At 51.2% G+C, this 24,006-nt stretch overlaps 1 protein-coding gene across 8 annotated transcripts in view; it reads right to left on the reverse strand.

Moving 5' to 3' along the window:
- Window positions 1-501: 501 nt before the first annotated feature.
- The window catches only part of AAK1 (AP2 associated kinase 1), a 74,609-nt gene continuing 51,104 nt past the window's right edge, over window positions 502-24,006 (reverse strand). For 2 of the 8 annotated variants that reach the window (XM_027697609.1, XM_027697608.1), the window contains 4 exons: window positions 16,679-16,780; window positions 15,023-15,124; window positions 14,037-14,147; window positions 502-2,020 (listed from right to left, as the gene is read on the reverse strand). In XM_027697609.1, the coding sequence (XP_027553410.1) occupies window positions 888-2,020; window positions 14,037-14,147; window positions 15,023-15,124; window positions 16,679-16,780 (1,448 nt within the window). In that variant the 3' untranslated portion in view covers window positions 502-887. Of the gene's footprint in view, window positions 2,021-9,276; window positions 9,844-11,367; window positions 11,473-14,036; window positions 14,148-15,022; window positions 15,125-16,678; window positions 16,781-24,006 lie in introns of those variants that run through there. The other 6 variants (XM_027697612.1, XM_027697611.1, XM_027697616.1 and 3 more) reach the window with 5 other exon arrangements.

A 24,006-nucleotide genomic window follows, 5' to 3' on the forward strand; every position in this document is an offset into this window, starting at 1 on the left:
GTCTAACAGGGCCAAGTCACACCACGTGAGGTACATCAGCACAGCTATGGAGCTGTTTGCATCATAAATTTCCCCCAAAGGTCTATTTTTAATACTGTAAATACACCTCTCCTTCACCAAGAGCAGATTTCCGGGTCCTACACTTTGGCATAGACCAGACAGGAAATACATGTGTAAAAGTGAAAGCTTTGCCTGATTGTTTGCACAATAATTGGATTTTCCAGCAGCAGGAACAGCCTGATTGCCTCACTGGAGTTCCCAAGACTGAAGGCACTGTGAGTCCTTCCCCGACTGGCGTGGCCCCAGCCCGGGCAGCACTGCCACGTGTCCCACCCCAGGGACACCCTGCACAGAGCAGCCCCAGAGAGCACTGCAGGGTCTGCCTGGGTGGGCACATCACCCCCCAACACCCACCCAGAGCCACAGCTGCCATGGCCACACCGCTGCTGAGCAGCAGGAACAGCACTGACAGCAAAGAAGTCACAATAAGCCTTTAACCTGTGAAATCGTGTCCTTTCCAGAGCATTAGCAAGTCCTGCTTGACTTGCTCTGTAATTAATAAACCTTTTAATTCATCTTATAATGCATTTCTCTAGCCAGGACCAGAAAATATGGAATACTACTAGTTTGGAAAAGCATCTAAAAAAATAAATGGGGGGAAGACAGTGAGAGGAGGAAGGTGAGAAAGGCTCTGAGGATCCTGAGAGCCAGGCATTGGGACTGACATAACTTAGAACGGTTCCACTACCTATCACTGCAAAGAGAGTTCCGACCAAAAATAATAATTATTTTATATATATATATTGCTATGTCGTTCATTTCAACGCAGAGGTCCGAGGGGCTGTGCCAGGTGTCCTGCAGGAAGCACAGCCCCAACCCCCAGCACGTTAAGGCTTCTGCTTCCCTGCTTTGGAAGGGAAGGGTGCGGAGGCGAAGGGATCCGCGCCAGGCAGCTCCGTAGTCCTGGAGGACAGCGGGACCACAGAGACAGAGCCCGCTATGGCCTGCCTGTTGGTCTGAGACACCACTTTGTAAGCAGCTATGGGCTTGGCCTCGAGGCCTGGCCCGTCCTCGGGGCTGTAGTGCCGGGAATACTTGGCCAGGGATTGTGGACGGAAAGGCTGGTTCCCCGCGGAGCCCAGCGCGGCGTCCGGGGGCAGCGCGTGGCCTTGGCTCCTCTCCCTGGCCACGTCCCCCTGCTCCGGCAGCCCTCCCTTAGCAGGGACGCTCTCCTGGGCCTCCACGGCTCTCCCGGAGCAGGGGTGGAGGCTGCCTGGCTGAGGGAACCCGGCAGGAGGATACTGAGACCTCGCCGAGGCCGCGGCCCCGTGCGCCGCCGACTCCAGGCTGGGGAACAGCGGGAGAGCTCGGCCATCGCCCCCCTGGCTTAGGAAAACGGGTGCTGGGAACAGCTCCTTATGGGAAGTCAACTCTTCCATGCTTTTCTTCTTAGTGAAAGGGGCTCTCAGAAACACATCTGCTTCTTCTGGATGTCGCAGAGCCGCGTTGCCCTTGGAGAGAAAAGGAGCTTTGGTAAAGACATCCCCCTCATCCAGCACTTTCCTGGAGCTTCGGAAAGGAGCCGTGGCAAAAACATCCGGTTCATTAAAAGCCTCCCCGGTGTGTGACTGGAAGGCTGGGAACAGCATCTCCCCTGCTCTGGACTGGGAGTGGGGATCTCCCTTGGAGGCCTCGTGCCTCTCCCTGGGCACGGGCTGCAGGAACCCTGGGCACAGCTTGCACGTCTCCTCTTCCTCTTCCGAATCCATCAGTAAAGGCCTGGATCCGCTGCAATCCAGAATATCTCCCTCATGGTCTGTCCCCTCTCCTTCACTGCTGTAGAAGGAGCTGTTGCTTGAAGGACCATCTCTGGCTAAATATTCCGACTCCGAGTTGTGCTGCACTTTCACCTCCAGCATCTTGGACTGACCCTTGTACAAAGCGAGTCCGTCACTGCCAGAATCTCCTTTACAGAGCTCAAGAGCTACAGCTGGGAACACGCCTGGATCCCTCTGCAGACCTACAAACACAAGAGAAGAGTGTTACTCAACCAGCTCCATGCCCCTGGTTATCAGTCAGCATGAGAGGTATTTACGACACAAGAACATCACACTGTTCAGATGGAAACCACCACCACGCATGGAAAATGGACGGGAGAGGGAGGGAAACCAATGGAACTAAAAATGCCAGGGAAGGTGTTTACGACACACGAGCTGACACACAACTAACCCAGCCTGGGGACACACAGGCACCACAGCTCAGAGGTGGAGGATGTCTGACACACGCAGGGGGCACACGCAGCACTCTCAGCACCACCCCACAGGTCTCTCTCCCTCCCACCTGCGACGACGACACCACGGCAGAGGGTTCACATCCCAACGCTGCTCCCAGAGTGAAGCTCCAGCAGACAGACACGTTCTGTCACTGCCTGCTGCCCTCTGAGCACAGCCAGCGCTTGGCACAGCCTCTGTTCCTGTGAGCCAGCCCACGGATACGTGGAATTACACTCAGGCTTGGAAAATACACAGGGATGCCCCTCAATCTGCTAAAATAACATGGCCCTTTCAAAGACTGAAGGTCAGCCTACAGCTTTTAGTGAATCCTGGTAACTGCAGCAGCATCATTTTAAACTACTGCCAGAGAAACCATTTTTAAACATCCATACCCTGACTTTAAATCAAGGATCACAACTACAATGACCTGGCTTGTTTCTGGATTTGATAACAAGACAGTGCAGGGAGAGGCTGCCCTGCCCTTCTCCAGGGTTGGTTTTGCCTCACGACTCACACAGACAGAACAGAAGATCTCTTACCTTCACAGAACTACTGGCAGGTTGGGAGTGTGTCTTTGGACTCATGTTAGCAAGAGGACAGGAAAAAATCACATGAAAACTAAGCAGTAGGAATTGCAGGAAGAACGAGGAGGGTGAGGAGGCTGGTTGGTGCCCACGGACAGCGGGGCACTAACCCACACACCCTGCTGTGCCAGAGCAGCCTCCTCACCCAGGGGAAGCTCTGCCCAGGTCAGTAGTTCATGTTTGCACACCCATCAGGGCACTGCTCCATGGACACACACAGGTCACCCCCTTCTCCATCACCTCTCACAATGAAAGACACAGCAGGCGTTCATTAGGCATCAGAACCGGTATTTATTGGGAAACTCTTCACTTGGATACATGACACTGCTAAATAAAGACAGTGCAGATATGTGAACATTTGACCAGCTGCTCTACAAAAACACCCTCTGTCTTTCCTGCAGCCTCTGTTGTTGTACTGGTTTCCCCTGAGATGCCACTCTTGGATCACAGGAACACACGGCCCCGGTGGAGGTGGGTACACACTGCCCAGGTGTCACTGGCACATTCTGGGCACACAGGCTGAGGCAAAGCAAGAGCAGCTGCCACATCACACAAATGCCTCCGAATTCCCCATGAACTACAGATTAAGGAACCAAGGGAAAAAGGCATTTACCATAGAGAACATGATGCCAGTGCAAACCAAGGCCCGCTCTGCACAAGAACAGCACAAACACACCCTTTGGTCAGTGTTCCCTACCTGGTCACGTGTGTCAGCAGCTGCCTGTGCCCACGTGAGCCAGGACGTGTGGGACAGAGTCAGAGAGGGGTGGCAGGATCTCAGCCCTGCTCGGGGCAGGAGCAGCTCATCTCTGAACGGGAGGCACCGGATGAGAGGCAGAATGCTCTAGTTCAGGAAAAATGGCTTTTTCCAATGCTCTCTCTGCCCATCCTAAGAGAGAAGGGCACTGAATGCCCAGAGGCTGTTTTCTCCCTTGCCAAGGCCAGTGCAGGAGCTGTGAGTTACTCTGGGAGATAAAACCTAAGTGATGCCTCAGCAGGAGCCGTTTCAGTCAGAGCTGCCAGGCAACACCACAAGGGAAGGGCCCTGGTAATTTGACCACAACAACAATGGGCACAGAGGTGGTAAAGTGTTACCTGAGAGTTTGGGAATTCACTGACAGGACCGGAGCACCAACTGCACCGCCAGGGTCTGTGTCTCTGATCCTGAACAAGGGAGACCCAGTGCTTCCAGACCCCTCCCACTGTAACCCATCTCAGCAGCTTCCTTCCCACATTCCTTGGTTCCCTCAGCATTTCCTTTGGCAGAAAGCAAAGGAATGGTCCCAGAGGGAGCTATAGCAGCATCCCTACAACAAGGAAGACATCATCACACCAGTTTTTTACCTCAGCAAACATCTGTGTGCGTGGCTCAGACACCTCCCACAGCTGCTGATGCCATCTGGTAAAAAAGGCTCTGAGCTAATGCTGGCTCTGAGATCACCATCAAACCCAACCCTGCTGTGGGAAGGGCAGGGCAGAGGTAACAAGACCAGGCCTGTGCTTCCCATAAGCAGCCACAACTATGGGTCTTGCAGACCATCATTCCAAAGGTTCCTGTCCCTGACTCTCAGGACAACAGGGAATTCTGGATGCTCCAGCAGGGCTGAGATCACAGATCAGGAGGGCTGAGGTGGCCCAGGGACAGCTCCCCATGGAAAGGCCTGGATGGCCAAAACAGACACTTGTTCTGTGTTACAGGGCAGGACAGAAGGGGTCACTGCACGACCTGGTGACAGCAAGAGTGAATCCAAGTCTAAATCTCATCAGACTAAGGCAGTGCCTTCTGGTTTGGAGCCCTGTCCCTCCTCCATGGGGACCGGGCCCTGTTCACGCTGTACAAGGGGCCTGAAAAGAACCAGCCCTGGATCTCTTGGGCCAACACACAAAGCACCACAACCCCTCATGCAGAGATGTCCCTTGGGCAGAGGCAACATCTGCCTACCCTGAGACAGGCTCCTTCACTGGGAAGCTCCTTGTCTGTCCCCTCCTCCTCCAGACTCCCGAGCTCTGGGTGTTCCTCCATGGGGAAGCATCCCTCAGGTTTTCCTTAGTGCTCAGGTTTAAGGACTGCACACTGCAAACAGCCACAAGCTTTACAGCAGCAAATCTTTACAGAAGCTGGAGCTTACAGATGAGGTTTCTCCTTGCCCCTGTACAACACTGGTGTAGAATATTTTATTCCAGGGTCAGATATAGGTACTAAAGAAAATTCCAAACTATACTCAAGCTCTCTTTCCACAGGGAGAACCTTAAAAATAAAATCACTTATCACTCAGTACTCCAGAAATACACCCTTTGTGTATCCAGACAGCAACCTGAAGAAAAGGCCATTTACCCCAGGTTACAGCCCTGACACCTGGACTTTCCCCAGCTTCCAAGGAAAACAGTGCCTTGAAGTGGGAGAGTACTGAATAACCAAAAGCAAAATTAGAAAATATTTACTCCCTAAGGCAGAGCAGTCACCACAGTGATGAGGACCTCACTTCTGGAGCAGAGTCCAAAACAAAGTCAGGGGACACAGAAAACTCTCCTGATTTCAAGCCCAAGTCAGGAAGGTCTCAGCAGTAACTGCAGCTAAAGATCAGCAGAATTACCAGTGTGCAGGATTAGCAGTTTGGCACTTAAAAAGGGTCAAAAAACTTCTCCTTCCTTTGTTCTTGCATCCCAATTCCTAGAAGCAATCTCCTTAAAGGCAATACAGAACCACCCCCAGGCAGCAGTTCCACGAAGGAGGTGCCACAGCAGGGCACCAGAGGTCGGTGTCACCTGTGTCACTGCCCAGTGCAGACAGAACCAGGTGTTTCTGCCCAAAGCCACTGCACAGGGGGAGACCTGGAGGCAGAGCCAGGGCCTGCAGCTCCACAAGAGAAGGAATTTTATGCCCTAGTTTGGGCACTCACGTACAGCCACCTGCACCATGACAGTGAGACCAGGCAGGAGCTAAACCAATCCCAAACCCCACATTCCAGCAGTTCCCAAACTAACACCCTGAACACCAAGAGCATCCTTGTGTTCCCCCCTCACTGGGCTGTGCCCAAACCAGGAGTTATGGACACGAGTCCTCTTTAAGGTACAGCCAATGACCCGCTAAGGAAAACACAAGGCGAGTTCCATGGGGTGAATGTCCCTCCCGTGCCAGGCAGGAGCATGAGTCCCACAGCAGGGATGGCCCTGGAGCAGCCCACCCTTCCTCCTGGGAACAGCAGGATCCAGAGCTGCACGTGGAGCACGGACCAGGGCTCCTCCCAGCACAGACAGGGACTGCACAGGAGCAACAAATAAATACAAGAAACCCTTTTTTAATTCCCCCCCGGGTCTGTTTCCTGCTGGAGGGCAGCAGCTGAGTGGGCAGTGCACACACACAGCACAGAGACAGGGAACCCACCTCACCCGACTGCCATGACCGAGCTGAGCATCAGCCTCAGTCACCAGAGCACTGCCCATGTCCCAGCCCTGCCTCCCCCACAGCAGCTGCTCCCCAGCTCCAACTGATTCCCAGGGGAGCTCCTGAACTAGAAAAGTTGGGCTGAACCTCCACATGGCCCCACTTCAGCTGCTGCAGCTGCAGCACATGGGACACCCAATGGCATTTCCTGTAGTTACCCTTCCACAAGCTCCACATTTCACCTTTGCTTGGATACCCCAAAAGCTGCTGAACTCTGCCTCTGCTCTGAATCACACCTGAACTTTCACTGTAATAACAAATGTAAAAAAAAAAAAATCAATTTTCAAAGCAGGTGTTTTTGGACAGGCACTGGAGGGAACACCCTGCAAGCTTTCAGGCCAAAGAACACCTTCCTTGTTCCTTTGCAAGAAGCCCCCACTAAAAATAACTTTGCTCTGCACAGATTGGCTCAAGCTGCCCTTCACCTGTGGTGAGTGGGCTGGGGGAGGATGCAGGTTTGCCACAAAGCCAACGGTGCCAAGATTGTCCCCCCAGCCCAGACTGCCCCAGCTGCTCACACAGCACCCACAGCCCCGGCCAAGGAGGGCCCACGGGACCCCAGGAAGACTTAGACAGTCCAAACCCAGGGAGCTGCACCTTCTGGTTTGGGATGGATGCTCCCAGCACTGTGGGTATTGTCAGAAACAACACAATTGGCTGATCTCTGAACTGTGGGGTGACACTTGTGCCCATCTGGTTGAAAGGTGAACCAGAAGGTTTCCAAAGGCAGGGGCACTTCTCAGCCCACGTCCCCCCCAAACAACCAAGAACCAATATCCAAATTCCAGCTACTCTCTGAACATTTCCCACCCAAACCCAATTTGTTCTTGCACCCACAGCACAGCCTTGACGGGAGGGGAAATGGCTCCATGTCCTGTGGTTGTGTTTGCAGTTCCCTGCCAGGAGGATCCACCAGAACAGTCAATGCCACCACTGCAAGCCCCAGAGCCCTCTGTCACCCCAACACACAGGAACAGCACCAGGCAGAGAGAACATTCTGCTGGGATTTCACTGACTGTAGGTTTGTGCCATGTTACTAAACACCTCCTGACCCCACAGCCCTTCAAAGGGGACAGAAACATCTCCCTCAGCTTCAACCAAGGCTCCAACCAAGCTCCAACAGCCTCACTCTTACACCACCTGGGCAGCACCAGGTACCAGGTGTGTCCCACAGGGACACAGGGGGAGGTTCAGTCTGTCCCCCCCAGCAGCAGCTTCCACTCCAACTCCCCAGCCCTGAGCAGCACCAACACCAGCCAGTGCCTGTAGGACAGTCACAGTTTCTGGAGTTTAAAATGAATCCCCAATCTCCACTCATCTCATCTCATCTCATCTCTCATCTCCCATTCGCTCTGCAAACATGTGGCGAGGATTTGCTGATGAAGGAGGTCTAAGAACAGACATCTCTAAAACATCATATTTCCACCCACACCCACGAACAGCTACTTGAAAAAGCAATAAAATAAACATTCACATCTGCTTATTTAATAGCATTATTAACAACCCAGTGCATTTGTCATTTTTTTCCAGAACCCTTGAACAAGCGCCATTAGATTTAAAATCTTAAACATTCTTTAAAAGTACTTTAATTCACAGAAATCTTTGTTTCTAATATACAGTAGATGGTTACTTTTTAAAATCCATTCTCTTTTCATATAATCTCAGTATCTGACTATACAATAACTTTCTATCTATAGCGTCTTCATGTTTTCCAGTCCAGCTTGCCTGTGCTTTAGGAATATAAAACAAAAAAATAATAAAGTTCTATCCACAATTTTACTAAGGTCATTTCCATAGTTCTCATGTAAAGCTTCTCTTGGAAAGTGCAGTATACACATGTAATGATACAACACACTTAAGCAATACTTTTATTATTAAGTGTAGGTTTTAAAAGAAGAGTAATGTAGAGACACAACCGATGGGAGATCTATGTACAGAACTGGTTAAACGGAGTGTTGGGGGGATGGAGAGAGGAAAAGGAGGAGTCACAAACTTGGGTCTCTTCCCTTCTCAGCGAGGTCAGCACAGACATTCAGTCGCTCGAACTTTCGCACGTGGGAACTGCACTGTTACTAATACAGCTACAAACACAGACACGGGGAGAGCAGGAAGCTGGGAGAGTCCACTACAGAGGGAGGGACAGTCCTTCTGGGCAGAGAGAGCTCTCAAATACAAGATAGAAATTCCGCACTTCGGGATAAGCCAAGGAAAACGAGGTGAGCGTATCCAGCAAAGTTGACCAACTAAGCACGTGGAGGGAAAAGAAAAGGGAAACCCCATCGAGCTGTAGCAGCACTGATTTCAAACCACCTGAACCGAGTGCATGCGTGTGCACAGAGACCGGGGGAGAAGGGCCCACAGGAACCTCTGCTACTGAAACAATGGGTCTGTACTGAACCGGGTGCACCACAGAGTCACGAGAGAAAGGGGAGCCCAGAACAGATACCAGAGGCTGGACCAAACCCGGGATTGAAAACGGACAAAACGACCGTGGGACAATTTGTTTCATACACAATTTACAGCAGGTCGGGGGGATTTTTTTCTTTCCAGTCAAACACAGAAGTCACAGAAAATACATCTGCTGCTGCCACAGTGCCCTTTTCACCCAAAAAAAAGGTCAACAAAATGCCAGTCACAGCCATACTCACATGGATTTGGTTCAAAACCTTGTTACGTTTCACCTAGGGTCATGTCTGCAGCTTTAGCAATCTGGTTTTTTTCCTTTTTTTCTTTTCTCTTTTTTTCCTTTTTCCTGGTTTTCCCTCCCCCAGGAAGTGCAGTTCATTCCCGAGCAGGATTGTTAAACAGCAAACTATGGGCTGGGGGCAGCTGGAAAACTCTTCATCTGCACCATCACCAGAGTATGGGCTGGGCTGTTTCAGAGGAACTCGGGGCTTCCTCCTCCTCTGAAGCCAATTCAGAGCCATGAGCTCTCCTGACCTGGATCCTGCAGGTGAGGGACACCCCAGGATCCTGCAGGTGAGGGACGTCCCCACCACTGTCCCCCGGCCCCTTCCTCCTGCCCATCCAGGGAAAACAGGGACAAGCCCAGACCCAAAAGCACAAAGCAGAGGTTGACCCACACTGTGCCCCCCTGCTCTGGGCAGGGAGAGGCTCTTGCAGGCAGGGTCCCAGAGCAGCTGCTGTTCCCTGCTCCCCACGGTGCTCCCTGCACACGGGCTACGGGGAGGAGCAGAGGAACCAGAGCAGGCGTTCAGAGCTTTAGGGAGGACAGGCTGCCTGGAGAACTGAGACAGAATCCTTCCCAGGCCATGGGAAGACACGAGAAAGGTGGGTGACTGTCTCCTGTTGGCAGATTTTTCTTTTAATTAAGAAAAAAAAAAAAAGAGCAAAGCCCCAAAGAAGCACAACGGGAGGAAACTCTTCTGGCAACGGGACGGAGGGTTGGGAACGGGACAGAAACTGCAGCTGCTACTGTGCCACTGCTACAGGTCTATGAGCTGATCCACCAGCAGTAAAGACCTGGCTATGTTGGGAAGACTGGACTCAGAGCTTCCACTGTTGTTTCTAGAATGCCCACCTGAAAGTGTGAGAGATAGGAATTCAGTATTGAACAGGACACACACACACGACAGTTTCAGAAGTTCAAGATCAAGCAAGAAAGAAAAAAGTCAAAGCAAAACAGAAAATTTGCTCAAGCTCTTCTCATTACTATCACAACAGCAACAACAGCCCCTCCTTGCTCTTCCACCCTCTCCCCCCAAACCAACCAGCACAGCAGCCAACAAATCCCTACAAACACCAGCTCCTTCCCCGAGGTTTATCCAGGCTGCAGAATCCTGTCCTTACTAAAGGGTCACTAAAGCAATTACAAGGACTCCCACAACCTAAAGACAGTTCAGAGTTTTAAATCTTGAAATTTAGTTGCTATTTTAAGAGCATCTTTGGTTTGCAGCTGCTTCCAGGAGAGCTGAGCTCTCACGGGGCTTTCTGTAACTGGGACCTGACACTTAAGGAAAGGATCCCAGAACAGGTTGGGTTGGAAGGGACCTTAAAGACCATCTGGTTCCAACCCCTCAAGATGCTTCTCTGTACTCAAGGCAGCCTATCCTGGCCCAGATTTGGGAGAAATCTACTCTGACTTCCAGCAGGAGCAGGGTTTGTAATGTCTGAACTATGTCTAATGAGTCTTTGAAAGCCAACACTGGTGCAGAGCAGGGGCACAGCACATTCCTGCTGGGACCAGAAGTGGGAGCTAGGGAAGCCAAAAAGTTCTGTGATCAAACTGAGGGAAAAAAAAAAAGAGCCCTAGAGTTGTCTTTAAACCTCCACCAGTACATCAGAAGCTGTAATCAAAACTTTTCAGCAGTGTGACTGCAGAGACAGGACCCACTTCACTGAGCAGGCTGAGAAACACTGCCTGATTCTGTCCCTGAAGAGCTACAAACACAGCACTGGTGTGGCTTTAAGCCAAAAGTGCTGCTGCTCCTCCCCTGTGTGAGGCTGGAAGGGCCAAGAGCTCCTCAACTGAGGGGACACCAGGGTCTGAAGTGCCACGGACTCTCCTGCTCAGAGCCCTTCAAAGGAGGTGGGAGCCATCAACCAAACCTCACACTCAGCTCCCACAAGCACCTTTGAAAAAGCCTCAGTTTCAGCAGGAGTTTTGGGCTTATAAAGGATCATTATCATCATCATCATCCCCGTTTGTTGTTCCTCGTGCCAAGCTCATTCAAAAGCCACAGGATCTCCTTTATTGGCTTGGACAGCAAATGGGAACGAGGGAGAGCAGAGTTCTCCCAGCACTTCAGCCACAGGTGTCTGTGCTCCCCTGGCAGGTTGGGAGAAATGACCTCATGGGATCTGAAATCCTTGCACTTCTTATCTTTTTGGACATGGAATCCTCCCCCAAACATAGAACCTACAGAAATTTCAAGGCCAGTGTATCTCAGAGACAGACTAAGCTCCCTAAATACCACACTGATGTATCTACACTTTAGGGTTTGGACTAGTCACACCTGCTGCAGCACCACTGCCCCAGAACTAATTTATATGTTCACTGTTTTCCTTTTCTCCTTCCCTTTTTCACCCCCACATCCTGGCTTACCTTGTGAATTTTTGGATATCAACACTGGAATTGGGTCAAACTCATCTTCTGTCACTTTTTCAGAGCCCTCAGGAGCATCAAAGCCTGATATCAGGTTAGTATCTTCTGCAGCATAGAAGAGAAAGAGAGTAAAGAAGCAAAGACAGCAGAGAGGCTGGTTAGAATTGCCAGGAAGGGTTAGAACATCTCTGTGTTTTCAGAGACAGGGTTTAGAAGCAGGAGTTTCATTTAAAAGGTGAAATAAAGTTGGTTAAGTCTGGGTAAGAAGGTGGAGAACCAATTAAATACAGAAGTAGAGGGGATAAAACCAAACCAAACGAAGCAAGCCAAGTCACAAGAGCCAGAATAAAATCTGGCCAGTCTGAAGGCTCAGTTGGAGAGTTCAGAGCTGTGGCAGAGGCCTGGGGTTAAACTCCCAAGGACTGAAGGTGTTCTTTGCCATTGGCATGGTCTGAGAGCACAGTCTGGCTCTCAGGCACAGGGAGAGGAAAAGGGCTGGGAAAAAAAGAACACAGAGAAGAAATTCCCATCATCTCTGAGACAAACCCATGAGCGTTCACCCATGGCACTAAAGCAGCAAGTGAACATGAAGTCAGATTTCCAAGGAGTTTACACACCTGAAAATGTAACCAGATACCAAGGGAGAGTTTTTTAAAGGCCCCTCAAGCAGTTCTGGGAACAGGAACATTCCTGTTGGACTCCTATTGGGGAAAAAAAGCTCTTTACCCAGAGCTGACAAAGATGTTAACAGGTTTGGGGTTGGCTAATGCAAGAAACCACTTGTGGAACTACACTGTGCTCTGGAGGATCAGAGGATCACTGTGCTCTGGGGGTCTCAAACTACGACAGCCAGGAAGGACAAACCCCAAATCACAGATTCAGTTAGGCTGGAAAAGACCTCTGAGATCATCAATTCCAAACTACGACTGAACACCACATCCTAACCAGAGCATGGCACTGAGTGCCACGTCCAGCCCTTCCTTAAAATGTTCCAGGAGAGCAGTGCCAAGAGTCAAACACACAAAGGTGCTTCATCTTAGCAGGAAGTCTCATCTTGTCATCACTCTGTCCCTGGAGAGATTTGTTTGTGGCTCTTCCCAACCTACCCAGGAGCCTCTGCAAGCATCCCATTGCCAGGGCACTGACACCCACAGCTGCTCCCAGCCCCAGAGGTGCTGCACGAGGTGCTGAAGGAGCACAGCTCAGCTCTGCACTATCCTGAGGAGAGGGGAAGGCTGGGGAGTGTCCCTGCTTGGGTACAACCCCTCCAAAAGCACTGGAGCTCAGCTCAGTGCCCCGTGTCACCAGCAGGAGAGAAACCCTCCCTTCTCACACACAGAGCTCAGGGCTGAACCAGCAAAGGCAAATTTAGGGACCCTGAAGGCTGAGCACAAATTCCAAGGCCAACAAACAGCCCAGTGATGGACAAAGGAAGGATCCTGTGGAATGGCTGGAGCACCAGACCCTGCTCAGAGCAGGGCTGCTCTTCCAGCCCTCCTGGTCCCACTCTGGGAACAGGCAGAGCTGCAGCTCCACAGGCTGATGGTGCCCAGGGACAGCAGCTCCTGCCCCAGGGGGGTTTCACATCATCCCCACCAGGACTGGATAAACAAATCAAGGACTGAGACTGAAGCACAGTTAATAAGCACACCCAGAGCTAGAGAATCAGGGGTTGAAAACAAGCCATAAATTAGTTCTGGAAATTATTTTAATAACTTGCCCCCCACCCCCTCTCCTGTGCTAACAGAGCCTCGTGTTCTCATCAAACATGATCCTTTCCCATCCCACAGGGAACAGCAGGGCAGCCTGGGAGGGCCCCACAGGAGCCTGTTAATTCATTTTCTCATTAAGCCACACCAACAACATTTGGGCTTTGCTGTGTTCCAGGAGGGAGCAGGAACTGCTCCACACACAGCTCAAGCCATTTACACAAAATAAAGTGGCCCAGAAGTGTATTACAGCACTGAGCAATTAGAACAACTGCTTGTTTAACCCAAAAGCTCTGTGGAACACACAAACTCATTCTGAAGTGCCATCAAGTGTAAAAATTGATTACAGACTGTTTTCACAGCAATTCCTCCGAGGACAGATCCTTTCTGTTGCTATAGGGATACTCACCAAAGGAGCTGAGCACAACCCAGCACCAAGGGGCATCCAGAAATCAGCACTGCTGCTCTGGGCCTCTCTTTTCAAGGCAATAAATAGCCCAGAAGTCCAGGCCTTCCTTCCCACATGGGTATTATCCAATATTCCCTGCAAGCCTGGCTCAGGTGAGTCAGCCCCCAGCCCCTGTCACTGCCCCAGGGGACACAGGCCCTACTCAGAGCTGCTCCAGCCCAGGACAGGGATGGGCCAGAGCAGGAGAAGGTTCTGTGCACACCCACTGCAGCTGACAGCTCCTCACAGCATTCCTGTGCCCTGCTCCAGCCATGGAGTCAAGCTGAACACTTTATGTTTTTTCCCTTAGTACTTCAGTGTACATTCTAAGTTTGGGAAGAAAACAAAACAATGGCTTGGGGAAAAGAAAAGAAAACACCACCAGAACGTGGGTCAGAGCATCTGCCTGTGTAAACCAGTCCCTGCCTGTGCAAACCAGTACAAGCTTTGCTTCACATCAGCTCCAGCCCACACAGCAGGAGAGCTCAGGGCAGAGCAAGGAGCCACTTTACCTTTGTGAGGCTGAGCTGCAAAAGCTACAGGAGCAAACTCATCCAGGAGATCAGCAGCAGGGTTAGAGAGCAGAGAACAGTCAAGCAAAGAGTCTTCCCCAGTGAGAGAGTCTGGATCCAGGTGAGCATCCCAAGGAAGCATTGAACAGGACACAAAGAGTGTTAGGCTCATATTCCCACATTCCCATTCACACACACTTAGAGCAGAGTTTCAATCCAAGCCATTTCTTGTGATGGAAACATTCCCTTCAGTGAGGGCAGAGGGGCCCAACACCTCCAGAAACATTTCCCACCTCCCCTGGGATGCCCTGCCCTCTGAAGCTGAACAGACAAGGAAGTCCCACAGGGACAGGTTAAAGGGGGGGCTGTGCAGGGAGGGGAGAGCTGCAAACCAGACACAAACTGCCTGTTTTCAGAGACCTCTGAGAAGAGCTCAAGTCCATCTGCTGTGAAGAGTGGCCTGATCAAGGCCTGGGTGGTGAGAGAGGGCCAGGAACTGGCTGTGGCCATCCTCCCTGGGACAGCAATCAGTCCTAAAGCACCTCGTGGGAGTGATGCTCCAGCACCTACAGGTCTGTGATGGGGGCCCAGGGAATATGTACCACGGAGCCATGGAACGTCCTGAGCGGGATGGAACCCACAAGGATCATCAAGTCCAACTCCTGGCCATGTACAGACACCCCAACAATCCCACCTTGTGCCTGAGGGCACTGTCCAAACCCTCCTGGAGCTCTGGCAGCCTTGGTGCTGTGCCCAAACCCTGGGGAGCCTGTTCAGTGCCCCACCACCCTCTGGGGGAAGAACCTTTCCCTGAGATCCAACCATTCCTCCCAGGCAGGACAGTGACACAGACCTTGGAGGAACCACCCAGAACCCCTCAGGGGACACAGGCAGGCACAGCAGTGAGAGGGAGACACTTCCATGGGCACAGCCAGTGCTCCCTGGCTGCCAGACCCCCCTGGCCCAGCCCACCCTGCCCCACCAACCTGTTCTGGTGGAGGCGACCGACTCGCTCTGGGACACGAGGCGCTGGGGCAGCGGCGCCTCCAGCCCCGGGATCAGGCTCTCCACGGCCACGTCGGGTTTGCCTTTCCAGGGGGCACAGCAGGGGAGAAGCCAGAGGTTAGTTTGCAAGGACAGGCAGAAGTAGGAGCTGAGGCAGCAGCTGTCTGAAGCCCTTAGTGACCCTGTAATTTGTGTCAGCACAGGAGGCTGGAGTCCAACGTTAATTTAATCACGAGGGAAGACTGTAACTCATCAGTGTTTGCTGGGGGTGAGTCTTTATTTGAGTTTATTTATTTGTTTTAATTTATGCAAGCCCAATTTGAAACACCCAGAGCGTGGAACAGCAGGTTAATAACACCTGCCCTGCAGCCAAGCAGGAGACCTGGGGCTGGGCAAATATCCACAAGATCCTTGTCCAGGAAAAGGAAAACCCTGACCATGACAGAGTCCCCTTGCAACAGGAGTAACAGGACATTAAAATACCTGCTTTGGAGCCCTTAGCACAGTCCCAGTCAAGCCTGTAAAAAGCCAAGATGTGGGATTTTGTTCCCATTTAAGGGGCCAATGGAGCAAGGATTGCAGAGCCAACAGGGAGGTGACAAAGTTTTGGAACTTTTGACATCTCACTGGAAGCCCCAATCCCCAGTATCCATCTCACCCATCATGTGGAGACAACAGGAGACGTTTACAAAGGCTGGATGCAAAGATTTGGTTTATAGAAACCACAGAGGGAGGGGAGAGCCATGGCAGGGACCTGCCACAGCAGCCACAGGCAGTGACTGTCTGGGTCTCCTCCTCAGGGACCAACAGCAAGGCAATGACCACGTTAAATTAAAGGACAAGGATGCACCCAAATGGTGCCTAACTGAGATTAATGACCATTTCTGTTTTCACAGCAGTGTGTGTGTCTGTGATTTGCAGGATCATTATCTAAGAGCATTCAGACAACTGCCAAAAATTGCAAAAGGGAGCAGAAGTTTTACTGTTACAGTGACTCATTTCCTTCCTCTCCATTCCAAGCCACAGGTTGCACCCAGCTGGCCAAGGGACCCCGGCTGGGACCCCAACCCACACCATCAGCTGATGGCAGCCACTGAGCCTGCAATGATTTGGCAAGTAGATCAAAATAGGATTCTGCAACACTCCAGAATCTTAGTCCTGCCTGATGCCTCCTGCATCCAGGCTCACAGCAGCCTAGTATATTATTCCCAGCATTCCCCAGGTCTAGGGAATGCTGTCCTTCCTCCTCCTGCTGCTGAGGGTCCATGGAGAGACAGACCAGCTCAGTGCCTGGGCTGTGCTTGAACACAAAGTCTTGACCAGAAGGGGAGGGATTTTTGGCATCTTCCCCTTCAATCAACAATTAACTTTCTTCCACCAAGAGAACACACCAGGCCCAGCTGTGCCACGTTGCTGTGCCAGATCAGCACCCCTGGACCCCAGACACAGACACCAAACCTTCACTCCTCAGGTGTCCACCTCAGGGAGAAAAGGCAGATGTGTCTCAGCACAACCCACAAGTTCCTGCACGTGTTTCACCAGCAGCAGGGGCTGGTTTGGGAGCTGGGGGGTGCCTGTGGAGTGACCATGCAGGACAGGACAGGACAGGACAGGGGGGGCCCTGGGTGTGTGGTTACCATTGCCAGCGTCGGCCGTGCTGCCGAAGGGGTCAGCGAGGGGCAGCAGGTCGGGGAGCAGGAGTGCAGGCTCAGGAGATTTGAGTCCCTCAATCAGTTTTTCTGGGTTAAGCAGGAAAAGGAGGAAGGGAGGCAACAGAGAGAAAAAGCAAAAAAACAGAAAAAGAAAAGACAACATTAATGAGGTGCTCAGTCCAGGGCTCACGGCAGCCTCAGGAGCATCTGCACCACACTGGGTGCAAATGGCTCCAGCACAGGATCCTGGGATGGGCTGGGAGGGACCTGAAAGCTCATCCAGTCCACCCCCTGCCATGGGCAGGGACACCTTCCACTAGCCCAGAGTGCTCCAACCTGGCCTGGGACACTTCCAGGGATGGGGCAGCCACAGCTTCTCTGGGCACCCTGTGCCAGGGCCTCCCCACTCTCATTGTAAAAAAATTCTCTCTTTTATCTAATCAAAATCAACCATCCTTCAGTTTAACACCATCATCTCTCATCCTTTCACAACAGGCCCTGCTAAAACGTTTGTCCCCCAGTATGAGACACACAGAGAGCAGCTGCTCTCCAGTGCCCAGGTCACCTAAGGTAGGTGAGAACATCCTCCCCCTCTGGGTGCTGCTCTCCCCAAGGAGCTTAACCTCACACCCAGAACCTTAACATGACCCACTGAAGCCCAAATTTAAACAATTTCCCCCCCTCTCCCCTTCCTGTGCTGGGGATTCCTTTGTTAGTCTTCATCTAATGAGGAGAAACAGCAGAGCTGACCAGCTCAGGTGTGAGAGCCACAGCTCTGCTCAGGAAGGGAACCTCAGAGCCCTTCAGAGCTGGAGCAAAACCAGAGATGGAGCCTCTCCAGCTGCAGCCCTCAGCACCTGCCCTGGGGTCACAGAGCTGCCCAGTCACCAGGCAGTCACTTCACTCTCAGATTTAAATCAGACACTCTCAGCAGCACAACTCCTGAGGTTCCCATTAACCCTCACACAGAGACACTCAGATCACCTGGGCGAGAAGTTAATCTCAATTATTCATCTGGTGGATGAGTGATTTCCCAATCACTAACCAGGTTTGCAATAACCAGATTAATTACTCAGCTTTCACAAGGGGTGCTGCACAGAACAAGAGGATAAAGAACAATGTCAGGACTTACTAGAAGTAATCACCTGCAGTAGAACAGCTCTGATAACATTTGCTCCACATGGACAAATCTGGCCATTTCAACTTGTTGAAATTACTCCCATTTATAATCTAACATTAGAAAGTTACAAAACTGTTACATGTATATTTTAATTTTTGAGTTCAAAGGCTGGTGTAATTATTTATTATCCAAAGAAAACATGCTCACAACTGCAGAAAAGCACAGGAATCCTGCTCTATAAAAGACTTACCATGCTGAGAACACCAAAGGAAAGCTGAAGTTGCACCATTATAGATATGGTAATAATAACCATGGTTTTTATTGCCCTACAGAAATAATAAAATAACCTGGAGGCTTTGGAACTGCTTATTCAAAGCAGGACAATTTCTACTCCCCATGAAAACCTTCACAAGCCAACACACTAAAGCAACCAGGAGGGGAGGGAAACCTAAAAATCAGCCCAAGAGGCAGTTGTTGGATCATTAAAGGCCTGAAAAAGGTCAGCTGAAAGGAAAAGCCTGATGGGAACAGCAGCCTTAATGTGTCTGAACCCCTCCCAGCTCTGTGAGGAACACTCCATTTCACAAGGTGCATTTGCCAAAGTCCCTCCCAGTGCAGAGGAACCATCCCTGGCTTCTGTGGCACCAACAGGGGCTTTTCCCTGGGATGAGGGGAGAGGCTGGGGAACAGGGTCTTGGCAACAGGGAGGTGTTAATGCTCCAAGGGGGGCCAAGAAGGGTGGAATGGTCGAGGTGTGGTGGGAAAACAACCCGGGAGGGAGCCCTGGGGACAAGGGACGGGAACAGCCCAGCTCAGAGCAGACTCTGCCCAAGGCTGTCAGTGCCCAGCTCCTCCCAGGGCACTGCACCAACCTGCATCTTCAAACCCACACAGCCAGCACTCATTCCTTCCTCATCCCATTTCCAAGTGTCCTGCTCCTGGCAGTGTCCCCCCTCCCCTGCCAGCAGTGTCCCCTGTCTCACAGCACAGACTGTCCCTGTGGCACCGTGGCACTGCCCCTGGGCAGCACTGGAGCTGCCTGCTGAGCTCAGCCACACTTCTGAACCACACAGAAATCATGAGAACAAACATGCTCTTCTCCCTACAGGTTCACCTTCCCTCCTGGCCCCCGGGCCCAGCTGGTTTTAAGCAAAGCTTTAGGCTGTCAGTGGTTCTTTGTCTGATTTTGTTACTTGTCTCACGAGATCTCCTTCCCTGCTTCCTGCACTGCTGGTGCTGAGCAGTGCTTCCTGCACTGCTGGTGCTGCTGGTGCTGCTTCAGGGCCACTGCAGCCCTCAGTGCACAATTAAAAGGAACTTTAATCCCTTCTGAGTGAGGCTGAGAAGTCCAACAAAAACAAGAAGGTGTCAGGAGAGATGGGAAAGGAGTAAAGTAACAAAAACCAAGTGCCTCAGCCTATCTTGAGGCCCAGCAGTTCATTCCCTGGTTTCTGGGGTGTGCTGCATCTTGTACCTGTAGGAGTAAGAGATGAAGTAAAGGAACAGTTTCGTTAAGTGGTGTGAACTTCACCTTCAACAAGGAGCAAAGGAAAGGTTAGAGAATTCCCAGTGAAATCCATCTGTGTCAATCAGCAGGAATTCCTTCTCCACAGGAGTGAGGGCTGCTCTCCTCAGCACAACATGCTTATAAAGAACCCCCATGCTAAAGCAAGCTCTTCTGAACCCACAGCAGATGCCCAATCCAGGAACACCTCGTGCCTCTGCAGTGCCAAACAAGCCCAGCTCCAGCTCTGCTTCCCCACAGCTCCAGCATGGGAGCAGCAGCTCAGGGAGGGATCTCCTGCTCCTTCCCTGGGCACAAACACGGGCAGCTGCAGTTTAACCACAGCCAGACCTGGAAGGAAAACCAATCCCTTGTGACAATGAACTGCAGTTTGGGTCCTGCCACCCAGGGAATTCCCTTTAGTTTCCAAGGGAAAAGCTGCTTCACCTGCACATGGAGTCCTGGCTGAGATGGGGAGAAGCCAGCAGGGACCAGAGTGAGTAAAGAGAGAAAACTGGGATAATTACTCTCGTTCCTGTGACCTGTGCAAAGACAACAGTGCCAGTCACTGCAGACCAGCTGCAGAACAGACTCCACGGGCAGAGCCCCAGCACGGGGCACATTCCTGCCCTTGGCAGAGAGATGTGGGTGACAGCCTGGGCAGGGACTGCTCTGGAACATCCCCTCCCTCCTGCCATCCTCACACACCTTCTGCTGGGGGAACCACCACTCCTGGGGGGGAAACCAGCACTGCCACTGGGGAGAAAGAAACCAAGAGAGATGTTCTGCCACTACAGCCCCAGTTCCTGGTGACTCCTCGGGTGTGTGGGCACAACCCCAGGCTGGTTTTAGGAGAGGTCACGATGGCAAAGATGCAGCCAACAGCAGTGGAACAAGAAATAAGAGTAACTCCCTCGATGCTGCAGTTTCAGGGCTCATCACAACCAGTTCTGTGCATGGATGAAGCTCAGAGTGGAGGGTGACAGGACACCACCATCTGTATCCATCACCATGCAGGGAAACTTGGGGGGTTGGAGTATCACAGGTGCCTCTGCCTCAAATCCAAGAGACAAATGCAGATCATTCCCATGCAGACACACGAACGAGCCCGAGGATAAACAAGGTTAAGACAATGTAACCCCACACAAAGGTGTTTGATCTCACACAGCTCCTGGAGAGCTCCCAGGATGGGCTTTCATCAGACTCCAGCTGGGAAAGGTGTGCTTTAACCTACAACTGTGCTCCCACATGGAGCTGCCTCTTGGAGACATCCTCAGTCAGCCTCCCAAAAACCTGCCAGGTGCTTCCCAGGTCACAGGAAGCAAGCCTGTCCCAGGTTCAGGAGAAGCTGGCCAGGGGTGTTTCCTTTGCTGTTGGATTTTCTGCTGTGCCCATTTCCAGCCCTGTCAGGGCCGTGCAGCCCCAGTGAGGAGCAGGGCTGAGCCTGCAGGGCACCAGCAAGCCTTGGGAAGGTGTCTGAGCTCAGAAGCACACAGGGGGATTAGAAAGTACCCCATCAACCCTCTCCAGAGGTAAAGCCCAGCCACACACTGCAGCCTTTGGATGAATATTTCACATTCTTCCCAAGTTCCATGCTCCTCACAGTAAGAAGTTCCAGATTGTTTCGTGTCAGAGAAAGGAAAATTCTCTGCAGACAAAACAAAGCAAGATCCTACAGCTAAGGGGGTGTGGAGGACCCCCAAATGCCTCATGCTGGTGGCTTCAGAGACTGGAAAATTAAATCATTTCCTCCAGGAATGAAAGCAAGAGCCTTTCCTTTGATTTGTACCAACATAAGAAAGAAATGAAGCCACTGAATTAACTATGGATTCATATCCTGGAACAAGCAAACAAGTTCAAACACCATGCAGTGGTTGAGAAGCACAGCTCTGGACTATCCACTGAGAAAATGCTGCCCTGTGTCTTCAGATCCCTGTTCTACCACATGCACAGGTCTGACTGAGGGTCACCATCAGTCAGTTTGCACAGACTTTGCATCTGCAACAGCACCACTCCAGACTCTCCACTGACATGCTGCAGTTATTGGGGGCCACACACCCCTGAAGCAACAAAGAAAATGCAAAAAGCACTTTAAGAAGGACTAGAGTTAGAAAAAAATATAAATGAAGAGAAGAGGGAGGCAAATGGGCTTTTAGTCAGAGCAGGCCATTAGAGAGAAAAAAGATTCCTGAGAAACTTGCAAGTTAAAAAGGGAATGGAGGCAAAAATGTGCCCCGAGCTGAGAACACACTGAACAAGATGCACCAACTCCAAGGCAAGGAGGGGCAGCAGCACCACACACAGCAAGGCTGTTACTCACTGCAGGACTGGAGGGAGAGCAAAGGGAAAGACAACTCAAGAGAGGACACAGCAGAGTCCTTTTCTTCGGGTGGCAACTGGGAAAGAAAGACAAGGTTGTAAAAGTGCTGCTGGGTGAGCTGTGCTGGGAGGGCACTCACCCCCTGGGCAGGGATCAGGCACTGGGGACATTTCTGCCTCCTGACTGAGCCACTGCTGCAGATTAGAGGAGGCCCTGAATGTTATTCAGCAACAGGGGACTTGGGCTGACCAAGGAAGGCACTGGAGTTTAATTTTCCTAATGGGCTTGCTGTGAAATGGGATTGTTTCTTGCAGAGCACAAACAGGAAGAGAAGCTGAATAAAGGCAACTGGAATGCTCCAAATACACAGGACTTTGTAAACACCATGGAGGATAACTGGACAACATTTAACAGTGGCTCCTTAAGAAATCAAAATCAAGTAATTTTAGTTTCACACTCAGGATCTCAAATATTTGTAAAATAATAAATTATACCCCCTCAGATGAAGCTCAAAGCCCTGGCAGAACAACACTAGATGCTGTTTACACCCATTTAGTTGTGATTCCCAAGGTCTGTTGGCCCCAAATCACCACAACACCATATTGTCCTCTCAGTTAATGCAGCAATTAATCCATCAAGTTCCCAGATGAGTAGCTGCCCTTTTGCATCTTCCCAACTCAAGATGCAAACTCAGATCATTAGTACACACCCATATGTGGCTGTGCATGTCTGTAATTACTTTATCTCAACGTGTCATCTTGGGACAAATAAATTCTCATTGGAAATACAGTTTTTCTGTTACAGTTGCTGTGAACACCCTGACATAGATGGGCACCCAGTTATCAGAATTTATGGGCCTGGGGCAGAGTTATGCTGATTAAAAACATCTCATCAAGTATTTTGTGCCACAAAATAAAAGACCCTCCTGCATTAGTGACAGTGGCCCTGTCACAGCAGCTCAACTCGTGTGTTTTGACAAGGCTGTCGGTGCTTTCAGTCCCAGCTTGTGCTTCCAGGTGCCACAAACTGCCACTCCCAGCACCCTCCTCTCAACACCTCACGATTCTGTCCCACTTCCAGCTCTTCAACCATTGCAAAAGCCTGACCCTCACCCCCAGCTCCCTGTGCTGCCCTGGGACAAAGCTGGGGCCCAGCTCCTGGAGCTCCTGAAGGCCACAGATTCAACACAGTGAGAAGAGTCATTTCTTTGCTTAAAACTCTGTTTTTTGAAGCCAATTCCATTTTGAGCAGGAATGGTTACCAGGGCCCCACACTGCTGACCAAAGCTCTAGATCAGGCCAGGGGTGTGGGCATGTTTTGTTTGGAAGTTGCACTGGTGAGCATCCTCAGGGTAAGGTGGAAACACACCAGTCCAAGAGCATTTGTAAGGAATAGGAAGGCAAACATCATCCCTAAAGTGCTGTTTAAAGGCTTTGGAGAACCCCAGCGTGACACTAAGCAACAGTGTTTGCCTTTCCATGAAAACCAAGAGTTCAGTGTATGCCCAGCTGGCACAGACTCCTTCCCTGGCCTGGGCATCCTCCCCCAGCTATCCCTGCATGGTTACTGAGCTGTGCTGGGCGTGGAATTCCTCTCAGCTTGGATTTTTTAAGGGCAAGACAATGTGGCAGAGGCTGGTTGGTGCTGCTGCTCCTCACACAAGTCAGTCCCTCCACCACAGATGTCTGTCTCTCAGCTGCAGCTGATGCTGAATTACTGCAGGGAGGAAAGGGTTGTGTGAATTCACAAAGAATGATCAAAGCTCTGTTAAAAAAGGGTAAAAAGGATTGACTCATGGTGCCACAGTGGCATTGAACTCAGTACTGACACGGAATTTATCTGGAAATAAGACAAGGAGGAGACGCCCCTTCCACCCCAAACCAACCAACCCCAAACAACTGAAAGGGACATTTCTGGCAGTATCTCAGAGGACATTTCCCTGGGCCCAGCCAGCACTTATCAAAATCTTGATGTGAGCAGATGCTCCTGAAGTCAAAAGGATGTGTGTGAAACCTCATCTAATGGATGGCTGACGTGGGTAACCACGTCAGGACAGCATTTAACACTCCAACTGCAGAGGGAAATACGGGACATGGGCCAGAGCAGCAGCACCAGGGGCTCTGGGTCAAACCTCTCAGTCAAAGCTCTGCAAAGCAGGTTTAGAAACCCCAGACTTGGGACCACTCAGGGAGTGAAACCTCAAGGACAGAGACTTGTCCTGAACTGAGTTTAATTTCAGGTGCATAACTCAATTTGATTCCTCCAGAACACCTCGTGCAAAGAGCAGCCCCCTGAGCTCCCAGGAGCTCAATTCCTGGGCACAGACACTCAGTGGCCCCACGCAGAGTCACCACTGATCAACACTCCAT

This window comes from Neopelma chrysocephalum, unplaced genomic scaffold (genome assembly GCF_003984885.1).
Source record: "Neopelma chrysocephalum unplaced genomic scaffold, ASM398488v2 Primary Assembly neopelma1_120, whole genome shotgun sequence".
Taxonomy (NCBI): Eukaryota; Metazoa; Chordata; class Aves; order Passeriformes; family Pipridae; genus Neopelma; species Neopelma chrysocephalum.